The sequence below is a fragment of the Toxorhynchites rutilus genome, chromosome 2 (assembly GCF_029784135.1).
Source record: "Toxorhynchites rutilus septentrionalis strain SRP chromosome 2, ASM2978413v1, whole genome shotgun sequence".
NCBI lineage: Eukaryota > Metazoa > Arthropoda > Insecta > Diptera > Culicidae > Toxorhynchites > Toxorhynchites rutilus.
This window is the reverse complement of record NC_073745.1, coordinates 164,960,261-164,980,078: the sequence shown is the minus strand read 5'-3', so window position 1 is coordinate 164,980,078 and position 19,818 is coordinate 164,960,261. Positions and strand designations below refer to the sequence as shown.

Below are 19,818 nucleotides of genomic sequence, written 5' to 3'. Positions count from 1 at the left end.
GTATTTAAGAAGCATTATTTAATAGTAATTTTATATCCTAACATGAACTCTTGCTGTAGTAGTTTTTCTGGAATTAACCCTTCTGGTTGAAAAGTGACGGAGAAAATCTGAAAACGGAAGAAAATACCGATAATGTAAGAGATTAATTATACTTACCTTTATAATGTTCACTAAATACCTAAAAATAAATTATAGCTTGTAGTTGCTTAGTAACGCAACTGAAGAACGGTGTTTGTTCTGACTTCGAGAACATTCTACAAGATTATCGTCCTGAGTTGGATGATATCTTGCCCGTCCGTTGCCTGCCAGGAAGAGGAATAAATCAACCTACAGTTGAAGACGTAAACCGAGCCACACCGGATTTAAACGATAGCACCGAGGCGACAGAGGTCGCAGGAGATAAAGTCGGGGCCCAGTTTATCCATTACTTGAGCCGGTCGAGAGCTGCCAGTCATTACAGTAGTTATTAAGTTAATTATTAGTGTGTTGATTGACCCATTAGGGTAATCATTTTGATTCTATTATGCCGAACAAATCCGGGAAGAATAATACCCCCGCGAGCAATGCAAGAAATTGCTACAAATGTAGTCGAGCCGATAGTGAAGATGATATGGTGTGTTGCGATTTGTGCGAGCGATGGGAACACTTCCAGTGCGCGGGTGTAAGCGAGTCGATTGCAGAACCAGATAGGAGTTTCTAGTGTAATGATTGCATGGAGAATTGTGATGGTGCATCGAAGTCTGATGCATCATTCAACGAATCGTCCGTTAGCAAGAGCAGCCAAAAGTCTCATAAACTGCAGCTCAGTCTACAACTTCTCGAGGAACAACGAAATCTGAGGAAAAAGCGGATTGAAGAGGAAGAAGAGTACCTGTGGCAAAGATACCAGTTGTTGATGCAGGCTGAAGATGGAAAGGATTCGTCGAGCAGGAAAAGCGAAGTTAGCGTGAAAAGTAAGCGTGAACTGCAGCTCAGTCTACAACTTCTCGAGGAACAACGAAATCTGAGGAAAAAGCGGATTGAAGAGGAAGAAGAGTACCTGTGGCAAAGATACCAGTTGTTGATGCAGGCTGAAGATGGAAAGGATTCGTCGAGCAGGAAAAGCGAAGTTAGCGTGAAAAGTAAGCGTGAACAGATGGAGAAATGGCTCACCAAGAATGCTCAAGTGGAGGGAAAAGGACAATCGAAGCATTCGATGGCGGGAGTGAAGGCTACCCAGTCGGTCTCAGTCGTCAGTCAGGCGAATCCGGGGATTCTGGTGCCATCATCGATCACGGTTTCTTCAAGCGAAGGAACGTTCAGTCAACCCGTGTTGAATCAAGAAGTACTAACAAATTCTGCGATTCCTGTGGCAGTTGTAACAACAGTTGGTGAAAGATTAGTCACGTCAGTTGGCACAGCCCCGATGATCTCTTCGTCAGTAGTCTCGAGTATGCCAATCGTGTCAACGATTTCGAATTTGCCATTGACAGTAAATCTAAATCCTTCTATTTATCCGGGCACTGCACCGGTTTACTCGTATCCCGGAACGAACACGATAAAATCCAGTGCACCTAGGATGATTCCGGCAATCCCATACGAATCGAGTAGTATCTATAGAAATCCACAACAGCATTTAGCTCAAACCAGTGTTAGTCCGTCGGCGTGTTTGCAGAATTCAGCAACATCCAATCAATTACCGACTGTCACTAGCGGCACTCTATTCGGGTATTCAACATCAATCGCTGCTGAAACACCAGTTGCGTTTCCAGCAACATCAGTAGCACCACCACTGATACCAGTCGGTGGGATTAGGATCAACTCTTCGACCCATTCGATCGGACCAACTAGTGCTCAGTTGGCAGCGCGGCAGGTCATGCCACGGGAATTACCAAAGTTCAACGGGGATCCCGAGGAGTGGCCAATTTTCTACAGCTCGTTCAAAAATACGACGGAGGTTTGCGGATATTCGGATGCTGAGAATCTGGCCCGGCTACAACGATGTTTGGGAGGATCAGCACTGGCATCAGTGAGAAGTCGTCTGCTTCTACCCGCAGCAGTTCCGTACGTGATTGAAACGCTACATAAGCTCTATGGAAGACCGGAGATACTCATCAGTTCGCTTTTGAAGAAGGTTAGAAACGCTCCGCCTCCGAAATCAGACAATTTAAATACCATCATCGCTTATGGATTGGTAATTCAAAATCTCGTTGATCATATCGTCTTGGCCGATCAACAAGCTCACTTGTCGAATCCGATGCTAATCCAGGAGTTGGTCGATAAGTTACCCACCTCGCTGAAGATGCAGTGGGGGACTTTCAAGCAAGGGTTCTCTCACGTCAACCTGGCGACGTTCAATAGTTTCATGTCGGGGCTAGTGAATTTGGCTTCTGAGTTGTGTATCGGTGTAGACTTAGAGCAAATCAATCAAAGGCAGCTTAGGGTGGAGAAAACTAAGCAGAAGGAGAAGCTGTTCACTCACGCTAATGAATCGTCAACTATTTCAAACAAACGAAGTGCAACTGCAGTCGAAGAATCTTCGTCGAAAGCGTGTTCCTATTGCGACGACGATGGGCACCAGATACGCAACTGTTCTAGCTTCAAGTCGTTGGACATTGGAGGCCGTTGGAAGGCAATGCGACAGAAGAATTTGTGTCGATTGTGCTTGATACCCCATCGTAAATGGCCGTGTCGTTCTAAGAAAGAGTGTGGAGTGGATGGATGTCGCATTCGTCATCATATGCTGTTGCACAGTATCCGAAATGACGCGTCCGATGACTCCAAATCTAGGGAGACCGTTCACAATAATCATCACCACACGAAATCGTTTTCGCTGTTTCGGTACCTGCCTGTGACGCTGTACGGAAATGGGAAGCAAGTTGAAACCTTCGTGTTCCTGGACGATGGATCGTCATCAACGTTGCTCGAAGAGGGGATCGCATCACAATTAGGCATTGAAGGTGAACCAGACAACCTGTTCCTGAGTTGGACCGGAAAGATTAGCAGACACGAGTAGACTTCCAAGCGATTGAGTGTGAAGATATCTGGTTCTGGTAAAAAGGAATTGTTCCAGCTGAGCAACGTTCGAACCGTGCGTGAATTGGGACTTCCAATCCAGACGATAGATTACGCAGAGTTGGCAAAAGCGTACCCGCATCTTCAGGGTCTTCCCGTAGCCAGTTACGCAGATGCCAAGCCGGGCATAATTGTTGGTCTAGAACACGTTCAGCTGCTTACTAGTTTAAAAACTCGTGAAGGTGGTAACAGTGAACCGGTCGCAACTAAGACCCGCCTAGGCTGGTGCATATATGGGAGAAATTCCGGTAACGATGGATCCATCGTACAGTTACACGTTCATGCCTGCGAAGAAATGACCAATAACGATCTACACGATTCGATGAGAAAGTTTTTCGCGGTAGAGGATGCCGCAGTAACAAAACAGCTTGAAGCGGAGGAAGATAAGCGAGCACGAAGCATTCTGGAAGCCACGACTGTACGAAAGGGAAGTCGTATGGAGACGGGTTTGCTTTTCCGAACAGATGTTGTGAACTTCCCGGACAGCTTTCCAATGGCGCTCATCAGAATGAAAGGTTTAGAGAAACGGCTGGCTAAAGATCCTGAACTGCGTAGAAGAGTGAACGAGCAAATGGAGAACTACGAACAGAAGCAGTATATCTGTAAAGTATCCCCGGAAGATTTGAAAAAGATTAATCCACAGCGGGTGTGGTATCTCCCGTTAGGAGTGGTTATAAATCCCAAGAAACTCAACAAAATACGAATGGTGCGGGATGCTGCAGCGAAGGCAGGTGGTGTCTCATTCAACGATATGCTACTCAAGGGCCCGGATCTACTCGTGTCTCTCGTAGAAGTTTTGCTACGTTTCAGGGAAGGCAAGATTGCGGTAAGTTCCGACATCCGCGAAATGTTCCTGAGGATTCTTATTCGGGACGCAGACAAATGGTCGCAGTGTTTCCTATGGCGTACCAGCTCGGAGGATGACATCCAAGTCTACGTCATAAATGTCGCGATGTTCGGGGCAACCAGTTCGCCATTCACGGCACAATTTGTAAAGAACAAAAATGCTTATGATTACGTGAAATTGTTTCCCAGAGCAGTAGAGGCAATAGTTAAGAATCATTATGTTGATGATTTTCTCGATAGCGTCAACTCGGTCGAGGAAGCTGTTCAGCTTGTCCAGCAAGTACGGTTAATTCACGCAGCAGCAGGATTCGAATTCGGGAAAATTCTTTCCAACTCGCAAGAGGTGCTCGACCTTCTAGGTGAAACTGAGTCATTGAGCAGCAAGTCCATGAACCTAGAGAAAGATTCTATGTACGAGCGTGTTTTAGGTGTGATGTGGGTCCCTACAGCAGATCACTTCACTTTCGATCAGACAGGGTTGGTAAGCGTCTCAAACAATGGTGGAGTGGTCCCAACAAAGCGACAAGTCCTACGAACCGTGATGAAGTTGTACGATCCACTGGGATTTGTGGCGCATTTCGTGGTGCAAGGCAAAATATTGATGCAGGAGATATGGCGCACAGGAACTAATTGGGATGAACCCATAGCGGAGCAGTTACATGATCTATGGGCCAGATGGATGGAACTCTATACGAAAACGAACGAAGTGAAAGTCCCTCGATGCTTTCTCGGAAACTACCTTCCGCAGGAGATTAACGAAATCGAAATCCACGTGTTCACAGATGCAAGCGTTGCCGCCTGCGCGTGTGTAGTCTATTTGAGGATATCGTACTATGGAGGAACCTGGTGTTCGTTAGTCGCAGCAAAAACGAAAGTGTCCCCACTTCGAACGCTGTCAATCCCTCGTCTGGAGCTTCAGGCTGCCATGGTGGGAGCACGTCTGCTGCAAAACGTTTGTTCAGCACTAACACTCAAACTTAAGAGACGCTTCCTATGATCCGATTCAGCAACAGTCTTGGCGTGGCTTCGATCGGATAGCCGTCGATATCACCAGTTCGTTTCATTCCGTGTGGGTGAAATTCTTTCATTAACCAACGTTGACGAATGGCATTACGTTCCCTCTAAGCTCAACGTGGCTGACGATGCCACCAAGTGGAATTCAGGACCATCGTTTGACCCAGAAAGTCGTTGGTTCAAAGGCCCACCGTTTCTATGGGGCCCGAAGAAGCAGTGGCCGAAGCAATCAACAGCAATTATTGAATCGGAAGTGAATGCGGCGTGTGAAGAACTTCGCATGGTGGCCGTACACCGAACGGCTGAAGAAGTAATCAAAGTTGAACGATTCTCGAATTGGAATCGGTTGATTCGAACAATGGCCTATGTTCACCGGGCAGTGAAAACCTTCAAGGGAATTCTGCGTGAGGAAAATTTGCAGCATGGATTAAGCCAGGAAGATTTCGCGAAAGCCGAGCAGGCACTATGGCGCCAGGCTCAATCACAGGTTTATACAAAGGAAATTCACGATCTGAGTAACGGCAGCAGCGTTGACAGAAGCAGTTCATTGTATTCACTGGTTCCGTTCATGGATGAATTCGGAGTTATTCGAGTTGGAAGCCGGATCGGAAACGCACCAAACATTCCATATGCAACGAAATATCCGGTTGTGATGCCTAGGGATCATCATATTACCCTTCTTTTGGTACATTCCTTTCACCAACGGTTTCTACACGCTAATGGCGAAACAGTCTGCAACGAACTGCAGCAGCAATTCTACATACCCAAGCTTCGAGTGCTAGTACGGAAAGTTGGCCGAAACTGTCAGCATTGCAAAATAAAGAAGGCAGTCCCCAAGGCACCGCAAATGGGACCACTGCCCAGAGTGCGCCTAACACCCTTCATCCGACCGTTCACGTACGTCGGCGTAGATTACATGGGGCCGTTCGAAGTTAAAGTCGGGCGCAGTGTAGTGAAGAGGTGGATCTGTCTGTTCACCTGTCTTACGGTACGGGCTGTCCATCTCGAGCTAGCCCACAGTCTGTCGTCGACTGCCTGCGTGATGGCATTCAGGAGATTTGTGGCCAGAAGAGGTGCACCATTGGAAGTATTTTCGGACAATGGTACGAATTTCGTGGGAACCAATCGCCAGTTGTCTGAAGAGAAACAGAAAATCCAGGAAATCATCGAGGACTGCGCCGCCACTTTTACAAATGCGAATACCCAGTGGCACTTCAACGTTCCGGCAGCTCCGCACATGGGAGGACCATGGGAGCGTATGGTGAAGTCCGTGAAGACAGCAATAAAGGCGATATCGGATAGTCCACGACGTCCTAGTGATGAGGTATTGGAAACTATCATGTTGGAGGCTGAGGCTATTATCAACTCGCGACCTTTAACGTACGTTCCTTTGGAGGCACCCGAGGCAGAGGCACTCACGCCGAACCACTTCCTCCTGTACGGGTCGACCGGAATCAAACAACCAAGTACTGATCAGGTGAACGGAAACACGTTACAAGATAGCTGGAAACTTGCGCAACACATCAGGGACGAGTTTTGGCGTAGATGGGTACGCGAATATCTTCCGACTCTAACAAGACGCACGAAGTGGTTCGAAGCAACTAAGCCGCTGGAACCTGGAGATCTGGTGATAATCATCGATGAGCAGGCGAGGAGTCGTTGGGAACGAGGACGAATATTGAAGACCTTTCCGGATACATCTGGGCAAGTGAGGCGTGCTATTGTGCAAACTGCCAGGGGAGTGTTCGCAAGGCCGGCGGTGAAACTTGCAGTTTTGGACGTACGAGGAAATGAAGGGAGTCCGGAAAACGTCGCTCCGGATACAGAAGTGGTTCACGGGTCGGGGAATGTTGCCGAGACCCCTCGTCGCGGCGAAAAGATGGTGAACCAACCTGAACCATCGCGAGCGAGTCGGGCGAAACGGGTCTAGAAACTTCCGTATCCATAGTTACGCCATTTTGTTATTTTCACTCCTCAACATTGTACTAGTTATTCGGTTCACGTTCGGAAGTGTTCATTTGCATTATAATACATACTGTACGCTTCAAATTTGCCACGCAGTAAGTGGACAATTTAATTGAATTCAGGTATTTAAGAAGCATTATTTAATAGTAATTTTATATCCTAACATGAACTCTTGCTGTAGTAGTTTTTCTGGAATTAACCCTTCTGGTTGAAAAGTGACGGAGAAAATCTGAAAACGGAAGAAAATACCGATAATGTAAGAGATTAATTATACTTACCTTTATAATGTTCACTAAATACCTAAAAATAAATTATAGCTTGTAGCTGCTTAGTAACGCAACTGAAGAACGGTGTTTGTTCTGACTTCGAGAACAGATTTAGAATCTGTTCGTTTTTTTTGGTTCAGATAACCAGAAGGGCTTGAATCGTGTACGCCAGGGGGTTTCAGATTTTTTATGGCAGAGCACTTTTTATAGCAAAAACATTTGACGGAGCACCTGCAATTTTTAAACCAAATAAACAAATTCTATTGGCATTGAAATAACCCGACTACGAAAAACTCTATTTCAATTGCGCGTCGCAGTTACACGACATCTGACCCGGAGTAAATAAGATAAATTACTATATGCCCTGTGAAATTGAATTAAAGAATGTTTATTTCAAGGTGGGTTTTCAAGTGGGAGCATTTGCTATAACTTTGCGGAGCACAAATTTCCCGCGGAGCACCATTTGAAAACCCCTGATGTACGCCATGGCACAACTTTTTTTTGAACCCCCTCACTTCATCACCTTGTAACTATTCTAGTTATGAATATTTTTTCTCCGTTTTATTGTTAAAAGATAGATGAACAAATAATGATTGTTTTATTTTTACGGAGTTCGAAAAAACGTCCTAAATTCGCGTCTCTACACTAGAATACCCCCTTAAGGGAAAGTGGCACAAAGCGGTCAAAGTTTGAGTTTTTTTAAACTTTAAAATTCAAATATGCAAGGGGTTTTTAAAGGTTCGGAGACTGGGTTACGCTTCCGTGGCCAAGTGGTTAGCGGCACACCTGACATGCCGGGGGTTCAATTCCCGTTCTGGTCGGGGGAAAATTTTTGTCAGAGAAACTTCCTCCGACTTGCACTGTGGTCACACGTCTTCTAGAGCTTGCCACTCAGAATGCATTCAAGGCGTGCTATTTGGCATAGAAATCTCAACTAAGTACGTATAAAAAATGACGCAAGTAATACTACGTTGAGACGGTGAAGTTCCTTTAGGAACGTTAGTGCCATTTAACCCTTAAATGCATGATTTTTCCCTTTTAAATACAAACTGTGTATGAAAGTGTTGCGCCAATCTGTCAAATTTTGACAGTTAAAAAAGTATCATAAAAGTTTGCGTTATAGATATTTTTAGCATCTTTTAAAAGTAAAAAATACTGTGTTTGGATTACCGTTTAAAAATTATGTAAGGAAGAAAACACTGATGTACATATACATCATCATGCATTTAACCCTTTCACTATGGCAGTGTGCTCTGTCGGAGTGCTACCGCTGTACGGAGCATTGCGTTGAAAAGTATCACAGTATGCAGGTATAGAGGTGAATGAACTGCAAAGTTTAAGGCGGCTCGCACACCGGAGCAATGAGCAACTAGCAACTGTCAACATGCAATAAGCAATATTATCACCAATGGATTTTTCCATTTAATCTTTGTTGATCTCGCACACCGACGCAATACGATATCGCTGTCGCCTTTACAGAGCAACACATGTCGCTAGCAACACGGCGTGTCGGTTGAATAGCAACTTATCGCTCATATTTTGACAAGTTTCGTACATTAAGGCGATTGTTTGCATAATGTCAGGGGTTTTTATTGCTCTGGTATGCGAAGAACAACAAAATATGTTTCCTGTTGCATATTGTGTACTGCAGTTTGCTAGTTGCTTATTGCTGCGGTGTGCGAGCCGCCTAAAGCCTCTTAAAAACAAAGAATCAATCAATCACAGTATGCAGTATCACCCTGATGTCGTCTGGTGACCGGAATAAATCGCCACAGTAAACAACTGCAACAGAAACAACCGCTTAGAAAAAGTGTAGTAGGCTAGAAATATTTGGCGCGGGAAAAACATCATGTGCCTCACATTTCTATTATAAATTTATTCTCTTGTTCTCGTTTTTCGAAATTTATTCTGAGGACAATGTAATGGGGACGAAGTCCCCATTTGGCGAGGATAAGGAATCGAGGCGGCCCATGCCGCCAAGATGACGCAATCCGAGTCCACCGCCGACCCGCCGTCGGAAGCGGCGGTGTCTCGCACGCAAACCTGGGATCCACTGATTGCCCGGTTAGTTTGAAACATAGGATACGATCCTTTAGCAATGTCCGACCGAGCTCTAGCGAGCGTCGGACGGTATACGTCTGCCCGGGGCGTTACGTTTGCCTGGGGCGATACGTTTGCCCGGTTAATTCTTGTTTTGAAATACAATACCGCGCCACAATATTTATAGCCTACTACACATTTTATAAGCGGTGGTTTCTGTTGCAGTCGTTTTCTGTGGCGATTTATTCCGGGAACCATGTCGTCTATAGACGACACTCGTACACAAAGGTCGTCGTGCGGATGTCGCCTATAGACGACGCTCATAGAGAAACGGTTAACGGTTAAGGAGAAGAAGACTGGGTTACGGCTTAACTATATTGGAAACGGAAATCGTCAAAAGGCTATCTCAGATGGTATCATATCACGTGGATAGATTGCGTTTATCATCTTTCTGAAAAAAAACCTACATACTGTACAACGCATATTTGACCTTGGGTAGTAAACAAGTCTTCCGTCGCAAAGTGTCTGCTTGAGAAGCGATTTCTTCACTTCCCTGCTGAGACGATACTACACAAAGACAAATCATGCTGATTCTTCTTTATATTGATCTTTTTACATCAACAAAATGAGTAAAACAATGTTGCTTAGCGGTAAGCTGTGTAGCTGCGTTGTTCCGCTTCTGCGCAGTAGATATCGCAAGTAGATACACTCGATTATAAATATTATGACGAAAACATAAAGGAAACACTGTTAGCCTTGCACCTATCCATTTTGCAACTGTGATGTGTTGTAAAAATCAGCTGTCCAGTGAAGGTGTTGAGTTAGCTATACGCATGCCGCGACACGCACACTTATTGCTCTGAGCTAGGGTGCCCTGGAAGGTCCTTATAGATAATCATAATTTTGATGTTGCTATATTGACTGAAGGTTTGAAAAGTTACAAAATCAGAACCCTTCAGCTGCGAGTTCTGTAATGTTCGATGATGACGCTCAAATGTGGGAACTTACCACCCTAATGATGAATGCATTCAAACCTTTGGTACACTAACGAGAGTTATTTGAGGTGAGTATCGTAGCAAAACAAAGAAATGATTCTATGAATGCCTCACTGCTACACAAACAGCAACCGTAATCGAAACAGGCGGTTGCATTGCATATAAACAACAATACGCCAATACACTCGTAATAGTTAAAGCAAATAATTTTGGTGAAAAAATGATTCAATGAAACGAAAGTCTATCCAATGCGATCGAATCACAGACAATTAAAACTACCAGACTCATTAGAACATGCCAAAGATTTCAAATTTCATACTCGTGTGCTTCCTTTTAAGGCTAGAAGTATACGTTTTTTGTTTCCGATAGTATTGACCTTCATTCATAGTTTCATACATTGTGGATTCGTTGCAGTTACCTTTATTTCGTGCAGATTATTTCGCTTGATTTGTAAATCGTAGATAATTTACCTATCGCTGTCTGTTCAGTGACACAGTACTAAAATCGATTTATGCACACCAACATTCCTTTTTCACCCCATTAATTTTGTTTATTTTCGTTGTTTACTCGTATAGTATACACTGATTAATTCCCAAACTGTGGCTCGAATATTATGAAAACACTAGAATTTTGCTTTGTCACTTATTGCGCGTTTTCCCGACAAGGTGATCTACGAGATTTTCAATCACGATTTTACACACTGTTCCGTCGTGTTCATTGAAGGTAGTGGTTTATGCTCGGCTCGTTGTGCTAGATCACCATTGAAACAATTACGAAATAGATTTTTCTTGCTTGGATTCTCCGCCGACTGAAATAGAAATAGTATGATTCTTTGTGACGGTCAGCACTGTAGGTCAAGATCCGCATGTTTTCATTTTTCTCTAAAAATAGTGTATCAGACTATATATCTATATCCACAAGCACTGATTCTTCGTGTGGAGTTTCCTTAATTTGGCAATCACTACAAACTGTATTACGTTATGATCATTATTCGCGACTATTAATCTAGCGTTGAATGTTCTTTTCAATTTTTACTGGAAGTAAAGCTAAAATGTAGTCCTTTTCATTTCGAAAGCTTGTTCCCTTCAGTATAATATAGAAATCCCGCGAACAACATGTAACTTACACGAACGGCGAAGTATTAAACCAACAAGCGAGGTTCGATACTTCGGATACATCCAACCACCTAGCCAGCGAATTTGTGTTCGTATACGTGAACGGGACACAAAGGTAAACAATTCGTGCTCATTCGTGTTTTCTCTATGTGGAAGTGCATAGCACAGAGTTGTCTTCAATGTGCATTCAGTTTAAGAATGGTTATTTTTCAACATAATGAACATAATTGGTAAGAATGATAATTTGAAGAACATACTACAAGAAAATAGCTACATCTAAATATAAATCTAATTGGAATATTAGATCGTTTCACTCTGTATAAAACCAAAAGTTTCAAGGCCAAACTTCTGCTGTCAGTTATTTTGATATACTGTTGGCTGGGGCTGTTCGAAACATTGAAGTTATTCGCGTTCACGGCATTGAGCTGAGCTTTGTGCACGCACTTTTAAGTTTTTAATTATAAATGGAACTTTGCCGTACCAAATATATATTATATGTAATAGAGTAATCCGTTTTCGCAAGTGGTGAAAAAATCTTGAACGAAAAATGTGTTTAAACGAATTATTTTATATTATTATGATGAGTTTTAGTAGAAATATCAAGGGATCTATAGAAGCATGGTTGAATTAGGTTCAGTACTGCGTGTTTCGAGTAACCAAATAGTATAAACTGAACATTTTCATTCAAATTTTATCAATTTTAAACTGTCTCAGACCGCCAAACTAATAGAGAATAATTTGCCTCCTAAGCAAGAATTTCCACCAGACGTCGATACTGTACATGCGTCATCGCTGATTAGAAACAAAATTTTGATTTCGACCGATGTTGGCGCCATCTATGGGTAGATTCTATCGCTCTCTTCATGAAAATGTTGCTAGTGCTTGCAACAATATTCAGTGCAACATCTGTGATGTTTGTTAACTTTTCGATCAGCACACTGAGAGAAATAATTAGTAAATATAACGAATTTTTTGGTAAATACTACCAATCTATAGTCATTTTCGACCGTACTAATAAACACATATGTCAAGCAGAACCATGATTCGGAAGCCCAATATCGGCTACATTTTCTCGCCGAAAATGCACGTATCAGAATTATTATATCCTTATTATACCTCCGTATTGCCTTATGGGAACAATGAAAATGGTTAATACGCGCTTTTCTCACCAATTTTCAGATATGACAATATCCAAGCTTACTAATGTTATCGAGTAAAATATACTAATCTCTGGTAGGGATGCGGGTTTGTTGACAATATGTACAAAAAATTTGTACATTCTATTAATTTTGCATTACCAAATGTATTTAGTAGTTTTCGACCGAGGATTTTTCTAAGGGCAGCAACTTGAATACGATTCAATATACATTAAGAGAAATAATTAGTATATATAATATTACAAATTTTCGAATAATGCTTCCTTTACAATGCAGGCTTTTAATCGCATGCGATATACTCACGCGCGATATTTTCAGAGCAGCTCTTTACAATGATGCGCGATATTGCGCGATAATCTGTCATAATCTCTCTGTCAAACCTGCATCCCTCTAATCATACTGCCATTATTTTTAACATACTCGACGATCAAGTTCCACGAAAACACAGGAGTTCCGCAATTCACTCAAAACTCCCTTGGTGGACACCAGAACTACGACACCTTCGTAATATCGTTCGGAAATCACGTAAACGTTTTTTCCGCGAAAGATCTTCGTGCAACAGGGATAGATTAAAACACCTTGAAACGATCTACAATGAATGTCAAGAAAACGCGTTTCGAAGTTACAACAACCGCACCGAATCAAACTTGAAACGTGATCCAGCATCTTTCTGGTCCTACATTAGGAACCTGAAAAATACTACTCGAATTCCCTCAGGAATGACGCATGATGGAGCTACTGCGGACTCGCCCGAGAATATCGCTGACTTTTTCGCGGACTTTTTTATTAGCGTGCACAATCGTGACACTCCCAGTTTATCAGCGGCTGGTCGAAACATTCCATCGTTTGACATAAACCTTCCGCTATTAACTTTCGCCCCAAATAACGTAGCTGCAGTTTTGAAAAAGCTTGACGCTTCCAAGGGTGCCGGTACAGACTGTCTACCTCCAGCATTTCTAAAGGAATGTGCAGATGCATTAAAAACTCCTATCAGCACAATCTTCAATCGTTCCCTGAGCGAGCGTAGGTTTCCAGAGGTGTGGAAGATGGCATCGATCACTCCAATTCACAAGTCTGGTAGTGTTCACGCCATTTGTAACTACCGAGGAATCTCGATATTATGCTGCATTGCTAAAGTTTTTGAAGAACTCGTCCACCGGAGTCTCTTTAATGCGGTTCGTTCGTTCATAACTGATGCTCAACATGGTTTTGTGAAGAAATGTTCAACCGTTTCAAATCTGATGAGTTACATGAGCGTTCTGTCGGAAACTGTAGAAAGTCGCAGTCAGGTAGATGCTATATATTTTGATTTCTCGAAAGCTTTTGATAAAGTCCCCCACGAACTGGCTATCGCGAAACTCAAACATATTGCACTTCCTGAATGGATAACTGAGTGGCTCAGATCGTATCTAACCGATAGAAAAGCTTTCGTGAGAGTTGGAAGTGCTCGTTCCCGTACATATCTTATTTAATCCGGCGTCCCTCAAGGGAGCGTTCTTGGGCCCTTGATTTTCATTCTCTTCGTTAATGATCTCGCCAGCCGGCTGAGGTCTGGTAAGCTCTTCTACGCTGATGACCTAAAAATATTTAGGAAAATCTCTTCTATATTGGACTGCTATGCTCTACAAGCTGACGTGAATGAATTGGTTGCATGGTGTGCTGATGATGGAGTTGAACATCAGCAAGTGCAAGACAATCACATTTACAAGGCGCCAATCGTTTCTGTCCCATGACTACATAATCGGTTCTGCTGTTATCGATCGCGTTACCTCCATTCGAGATCTCGGGGTAATTCTCGACATCAAACTAAAGTTTACCGAACACATCAACAACGTCATCGCAAAAGGATACGCTGTTCTAGGGTTTATCCGGCGGAACACGCAGTCCTTCCGTGACCCGTACACGCTGAAGGCTCTGTACAGCTCAATGGTTCGAAGTGTCGCTACGCCTTAAGACAACTGCCATGGAACGATCCCGCTCATCTTCCTGATTACGAAAGTCGCTGCATGCTTATTGACATAGAAACGCTTTCGGCGAGGCGGAAGAAAATTCAACGTCTGTTCGTCTTCGATTTACTGTCCGGAAACATCGACTGTGCGGAGTTAATCAGCGAGATACGGTTTTACGCTCCCACCAGACAGCTCCGCGAAAGACAGCTATTGGCGATACGGCCGCATACAACGTCGTACGGGCAAAACTGTCCTTTGTCCAGCTGCTTCCGTGCGTTTAATGAAGTTCAATGTCACTTCGATTTTAATGTATCTAAATGTGTTTTTACGTAGAATTAGGAATATTAGGTAGTATTTAAGATTTGTCAGTCTGTGAGATGTTTTTTTAAATCTAAGACGAAGTGAAATAAAATAAAATAAAAAAAAATTATTTGTTATGGACAAGTTTGTACTAGATTGGTGGAACAAAATTATACCGTTAGATGTGTGAATGAAAGTATTCCAGATAATGAATAATTGAAAAACTAGCTAATTCAATAGGATATTAACAAAAATGTGTAAAAATAATTATGATTATGCAGCAATATGCTTGCAATAGGTGATCGACTTAGCTCTCTGAACATTCATTTCGATGTATCGTTCCACCCATCTAGCATACATTGTTCCACCTGTCTGATGTATGTAGTATCATCACCTGTCAAAGCTACGCGATTTTCGCAGCCAAAGCTTGGAGAGTTCTATCTTTTTTCGCACTGTCATGGGTGATTTCTAGCTTTGCTCTGATTGGTTGACGAATAAAAAATCGTTATCAAAGAAAAAAAATCGCGCTCATTGTGCATAAATAATACCAACTCGTTATGCTTCCTTTACAATGCAGGCTTTTAATCGCATGCGATATACTCACTCGCGATAATTTTCAGTGCAGCTCTTTACAATGGTGCTCGATATCGCGCTATAACCTGTCGTAATCTGTCTGCCAAACCTGCATCATATTGCCATTATTTGTTATGAACAAGGTCGTACTAGATTAATGGAACAAAATGGTATCGCTAGAATTGTGAATGCAAGTATTAAATTCCAGTTAATTAATAATTGAAAAACTAACAAATTCAATCGAAAATAACCAAAAATTTGTAAAAATAATTAAAATTTTACAGCAATACGCTTGCAATAGGTGATCGACTCAGCTCTCACTTGATGAAGCGTTTCATATGTAAAGAGCTGAACATTTATTTCGATATATCGTTCCACCCATCTAGCATATATTGTTCCACCTGTCTGATGTATGTAGCTGTCAAAGCAACGCGATTTTCGCAGCCAAAGCTTGGAGAGTTCTATCTTTTTTCGCACTGTCATGGCGCTTTGCTCTGATTGGTTGACGAACAAAAATCGCCATTGAAGAAAAAAAAACGCTCTCATTGTGGATGATTGTAATTCCGGCATTAGTCATTTTCGACCGTACTAATCATTCGTATATTTTACGCGAGTAAATTGGTAAATACAAGTGTCAAAACATGTACGAGAATATCGCCCCAACTCCGATCCTTCTTTAGGGGTTTCGTGCCAACGCCCAATTTATTGTTAACGGGTTGCATTCGTATTGTTAGTATATTTTCAGTTCTTGCAATAATGACGACTAATTCCTTTACAATGCAGGCTTTTAATCGCATGCGAAATACTCACTCGCGATATTTTTCAATGCAGCTCTTTACAATGCTTAGCGATATCGCGCGATAATTTGTCATAATCTGTCTGTGAAACCTGCATCCCTCTAATCATAAGCCGGGTTCAGACGGTGCGAGTAAGCATACGAGTCGGTCTAGTCAGTTACTGCAGTGCAGCTACTCACACCGTGTGAACACATCATGCCAGTTAGTGTCATGTGTAATCCGGCGTGCGAGCTACTTCAAAGTTTTTTGAATTCACTCGCACTCGCATCTCTCAAAACGTCAAAAACAGAATTTAGCGTTCGAATCAGGGATGCCAAATGTAAAGACATGTCTCAATTTTTTAAATATTTGAAAATATGCGAAGATATTTATAGACTTGAAAATTATTGGAAAAACAAATAAAACCCTCATAGTTTCTAAATGAAATCGTTGTTATTTTGATATGCACGCTGGCTGGGCATGCTTTCTTTTTGAGATAGTTTTCTTGAGAATCTCTAATATAGAATCATTATCAGGCACAACTTTCATTCAAAATTCTCTCACAACTTGCAAAGAAAGTATTGTTCTAAAAAACACAATACATATTCGATTTTAAAAAGTACATTTCCATTCATTATTTCCATTTTTGACGCGTATTTATTCCACCTGCAAATCTACCATCATTTTTATTTCACAAATTGGAACACGAAGCTGCTGGCAAGACGAACTAAATAAAATTTTAAAAAATCTTCAATGTTGTCATTTATAGCATCACATACTTCCGGAATTATCTTAGTTATGAATGCTTTCGAGATTCTAAAAAATAACGACAACAATCTGAACGATATTCCAGAAGCAAGGCACATCAATGTCGTTTTTTAATTTCACTCTTGCAGGTATAGCATCCCTCATGAGTGTATCTCGGCGTTGTATTTTTGGACCAATGAAATCCAACAGTGTGCTACTGGAAACCTGAGACGAATACTGCCTATAGAGGAGTCGAATTCGGATCAATCATCTGTCATATTCGGACCTGATTGCTGTTCCTGACTATTTGATGGACATTTGAAAAATCATCTGGCATCCCTGGTAAGCCAATGCTGCAGTATCTAGTTTCGTGTCAGCAGCTCACACCGTGTGAACGGACAAGGCGAGTCAACCAATTGTCAAGCGAGTTCACCGGGTCAGTAGCTGCTCATTCAGTCAGTCAGCTACTAGCAACGTATAAATGGGCCTATACTGTCATTATTTGTTATGGACAAGATCGTACTAGATTGGTGGAACAAAATCATATCGCTAGAAATGTGAATGGAAGTATAAAACTCCGAATAATTAATAATTGAAAAACTAACGAATTCAATCAAATATTAACAAAAATGTGTAAAAATAATCATGATTATGCAGCAATACGCTTGCAATAAGTGATCGATTCAGCTCTCACTTTATGAAGCGTTTCATATGTACAGAGCTGAACATTTCTTTCGATATATCGTTCCACCCATCAAGCATATTTTGTTCCACCTGTCTGATGTATATAGTGTCTCCTATCAAAGCAACGCGATTTTCGCAGCCAAAGCTTGGAGAGCTCTATCTTTTTTCGCACTGTCATGGGTGATTTCGCGCTTTGCTCTGATTGGTTGACGAGTAAAAATCGCGATTGAAGGAAAAAAATCGCGCTCATTGTGGATGATTGTAAATCCGGCATAAATGGTTATATTTTGTTCATCTATTTCAACATACAAAATGGGTACTCAAGCACTTGTATGGGCACTGGTTTACGTTGGCACAATTTGCAGATGGGTCCATTTCCACGCTCGGAGATTTTTGCTGCTGGATGATTAGCATGTTGGTAATAAATATCTGCGTTGGTATTTTTATGCTGGTGTCATCGAGAGAATTTGTTTCGCACAACGATTGAATGACGTTCGCTGGCGCAATATTTGTACAATGAATGGAGAGGACGGACTAAAGACCCGGCGCCCGGAAACTCTTCAAGTTAACCTGAAAGAAAAACAAAAGGGCAGATTTGGTCTCGCTGGATTCGAGGGAATGATAAGTACGTCCGAAATTTATCTAGTCTAAATGTACCTGCCAACAGTTTCACAATCGATGGGCCAAGTAATGCACTTCCTTTCGAGGTGTAAGTTGTATAATCCCCAATACAAATATTGCCGCTTGTGGAACACATTAACTTTGTTTGGAAACACCGCTGCTGCTCAGGGACATAATAGCGTTTCTTCTGATGTGTGTATTCGGTGTGATCGTGCATTTCTTTTCGGCGCAAATAGCTTCGCCCCTGTAGGGGATTGGACTTGAACGCTTAAACAATTAATATAATAAAACAAAAAAAAATATACGAATAAAATAAACGGAATGTCACGAGTTCGAAATATATGTGAACAGAAAAATTGTACAATTAATACTCTAATGAAACTATCACATTTAAGAGCCCCTCGATCGTGTTCGGATGCGAACGAATATCGGTGAAAAGCATAGGCGAAAATGAAACGTTCGGGGTTCTCTTGGCTACTTTCGTGGCGAACAGACGTGCAACACGTTAAGTCTTTAAAAAAAAGACGAGTGGGTAATGTCGGGGACATAACCGGAGTGACGTAGGACTATACAAAGGGGACAGCTTTTGCTAAATATATATTTTAAATATATTGTTTTATTTTCTTCTCCTACGTGAATACCTACCTATCTAACTGAAAAATGGATTAGCTTACTGTTTACTCTTTATGAATATGTCAGTGCAGTTTTCAGAACCTTTGATGTTGTGTTTTTGCGTTTTTTTTACAAACATTCTCAATTTTTTCTCACTATCTTATAGTTGCTTCTTGATATTTTTCTGAAGGCTTGGTACTTATTCAATGTTCAACGCCGGGCATCTTTTGGCGTATGCACATATCGTACAATCAAAATGATGGCTATGATAGGGAATGCATAGTGGTTCTCAGCTCATTCACTATCATATATTTCACTATTGAGCACATTACCGTACCTTAAACTGTGGTTTCGTAAACGAATGAATTGTAAGATTTGTAGTCTCCGCAAACAATGTAAATAAAAATGAAATGGAGACGAACTTTACGATCTGTCGAGAAATAGATGAGCTATAAGCGTTCTGAAAAACCAACAGTGAATACAGGGACGGATGACCTTCGGATTAAAGTCCTTTAAAATAAGAACAGAGCAACAGGAAATACATAGCTCATCATGTTGCTCCTTAGTTATGTTTCTATACAATGCAGATGTAACCTCAGTCAATTTTCAACATCAGTTATCAACCAAAGAAAGCAGTTCTTGCTACCGAGAAAATCGTGAATGCCATCCTGCATGAAGCCACTTTCAATTCGGGAACCATGCATGGGTTTGTGAGAACTGAATGATCAACTTAAAAGACCCCAACCACCAAGAAGTTCAAAAACAAGCATAATCAAAATAAATCAGTTCATATTATATATCATATTATGTCACTTCAGAATGCATTGGTATTGTGAATAACTTTTAATAACTCTTCTTTAAAAGGTTTAATGGCCCTGAAAAGCGCCGTGTTTTACGGTGGCTGGTTTTGCCACCAAAGCAGTCTGTATAAACAAACTTTTTCCTTTTTCTACCTGCTGCCGTTTTGCGATTGCGTTTGCCACTCGCTGAAACTAGTTGTTGCCACCGAACCGAATGTGCTCTGTAGGCGGGTTTTCTTATTGTCGTGAGCAGCATTGCAAGCCAACTTGAGCATTCCGCCGGCCGAAATTCTATAACCGCTAT

The 19,818-nt window shown here is 41.9% G+C and overlaps 2 protein-coding genes and 1 long non-coding RNA gene across 3 annotated transcripts in view; 1 reads left to right on the top strand and 2 right to left on the bottom strand.

Moving 5' to 3' along the window:
* LOC129765150 (tubulin-specific chaperone cofactor E-like protein) overlaps window positions 1-11,328 on the bottom strand; it is a 56,727-nt gene extending 45,399 nt beyond the window's left edge. Inside the window, exon 1 of the mRNA XM_055765039.1 lies at window positions 10,599-11,328. The gene's annotated coding sequence lies outside the window, so the exon portion shown is untranslated. The remainder of the gene's footprint in view (window positions 1-10,598) is intronic.
* On the top strand, window positions 3,350-6,844 carry LOC129766312 (uncharacterized). Its single transcript, XM_055766833.1, has 3 exons — window positions 3,350-4,852; window positions 4,908-4,973; window positions 5,027-6,844. Exons 1-3 carry the CDS (start codon window positions 3,350-3,352, stop codon window positions 6,842-6,844), a joined length of 3,387 nt encoding a protein of 1,128 aa, XP_055622808.1.
* A 6,452-nt stretch (window positions 11,329-17,780) lies between the features above and the next one.
* The window catches only part of LOC129765153 (uncharacterized), a 34,830-nt gene continuing 32,792 nt past the window's right edge, over window positions 17,781-19,818 (bottom strand). Inside the window, exons 2-3 of the long non-coding RNA XR_008741394.1 lie at window positions 18,139-18,369; window positions 17,781-18,051 (exon numbers count right to left, since the gene is read on the bottom strand). This is a non-coding gene — a long non-coding RNA (uncharacterized LOC129765153). The remainder of the gene's footprint in view (window positions 18,052-18,138; window positions 18,370-19,818) is intronic.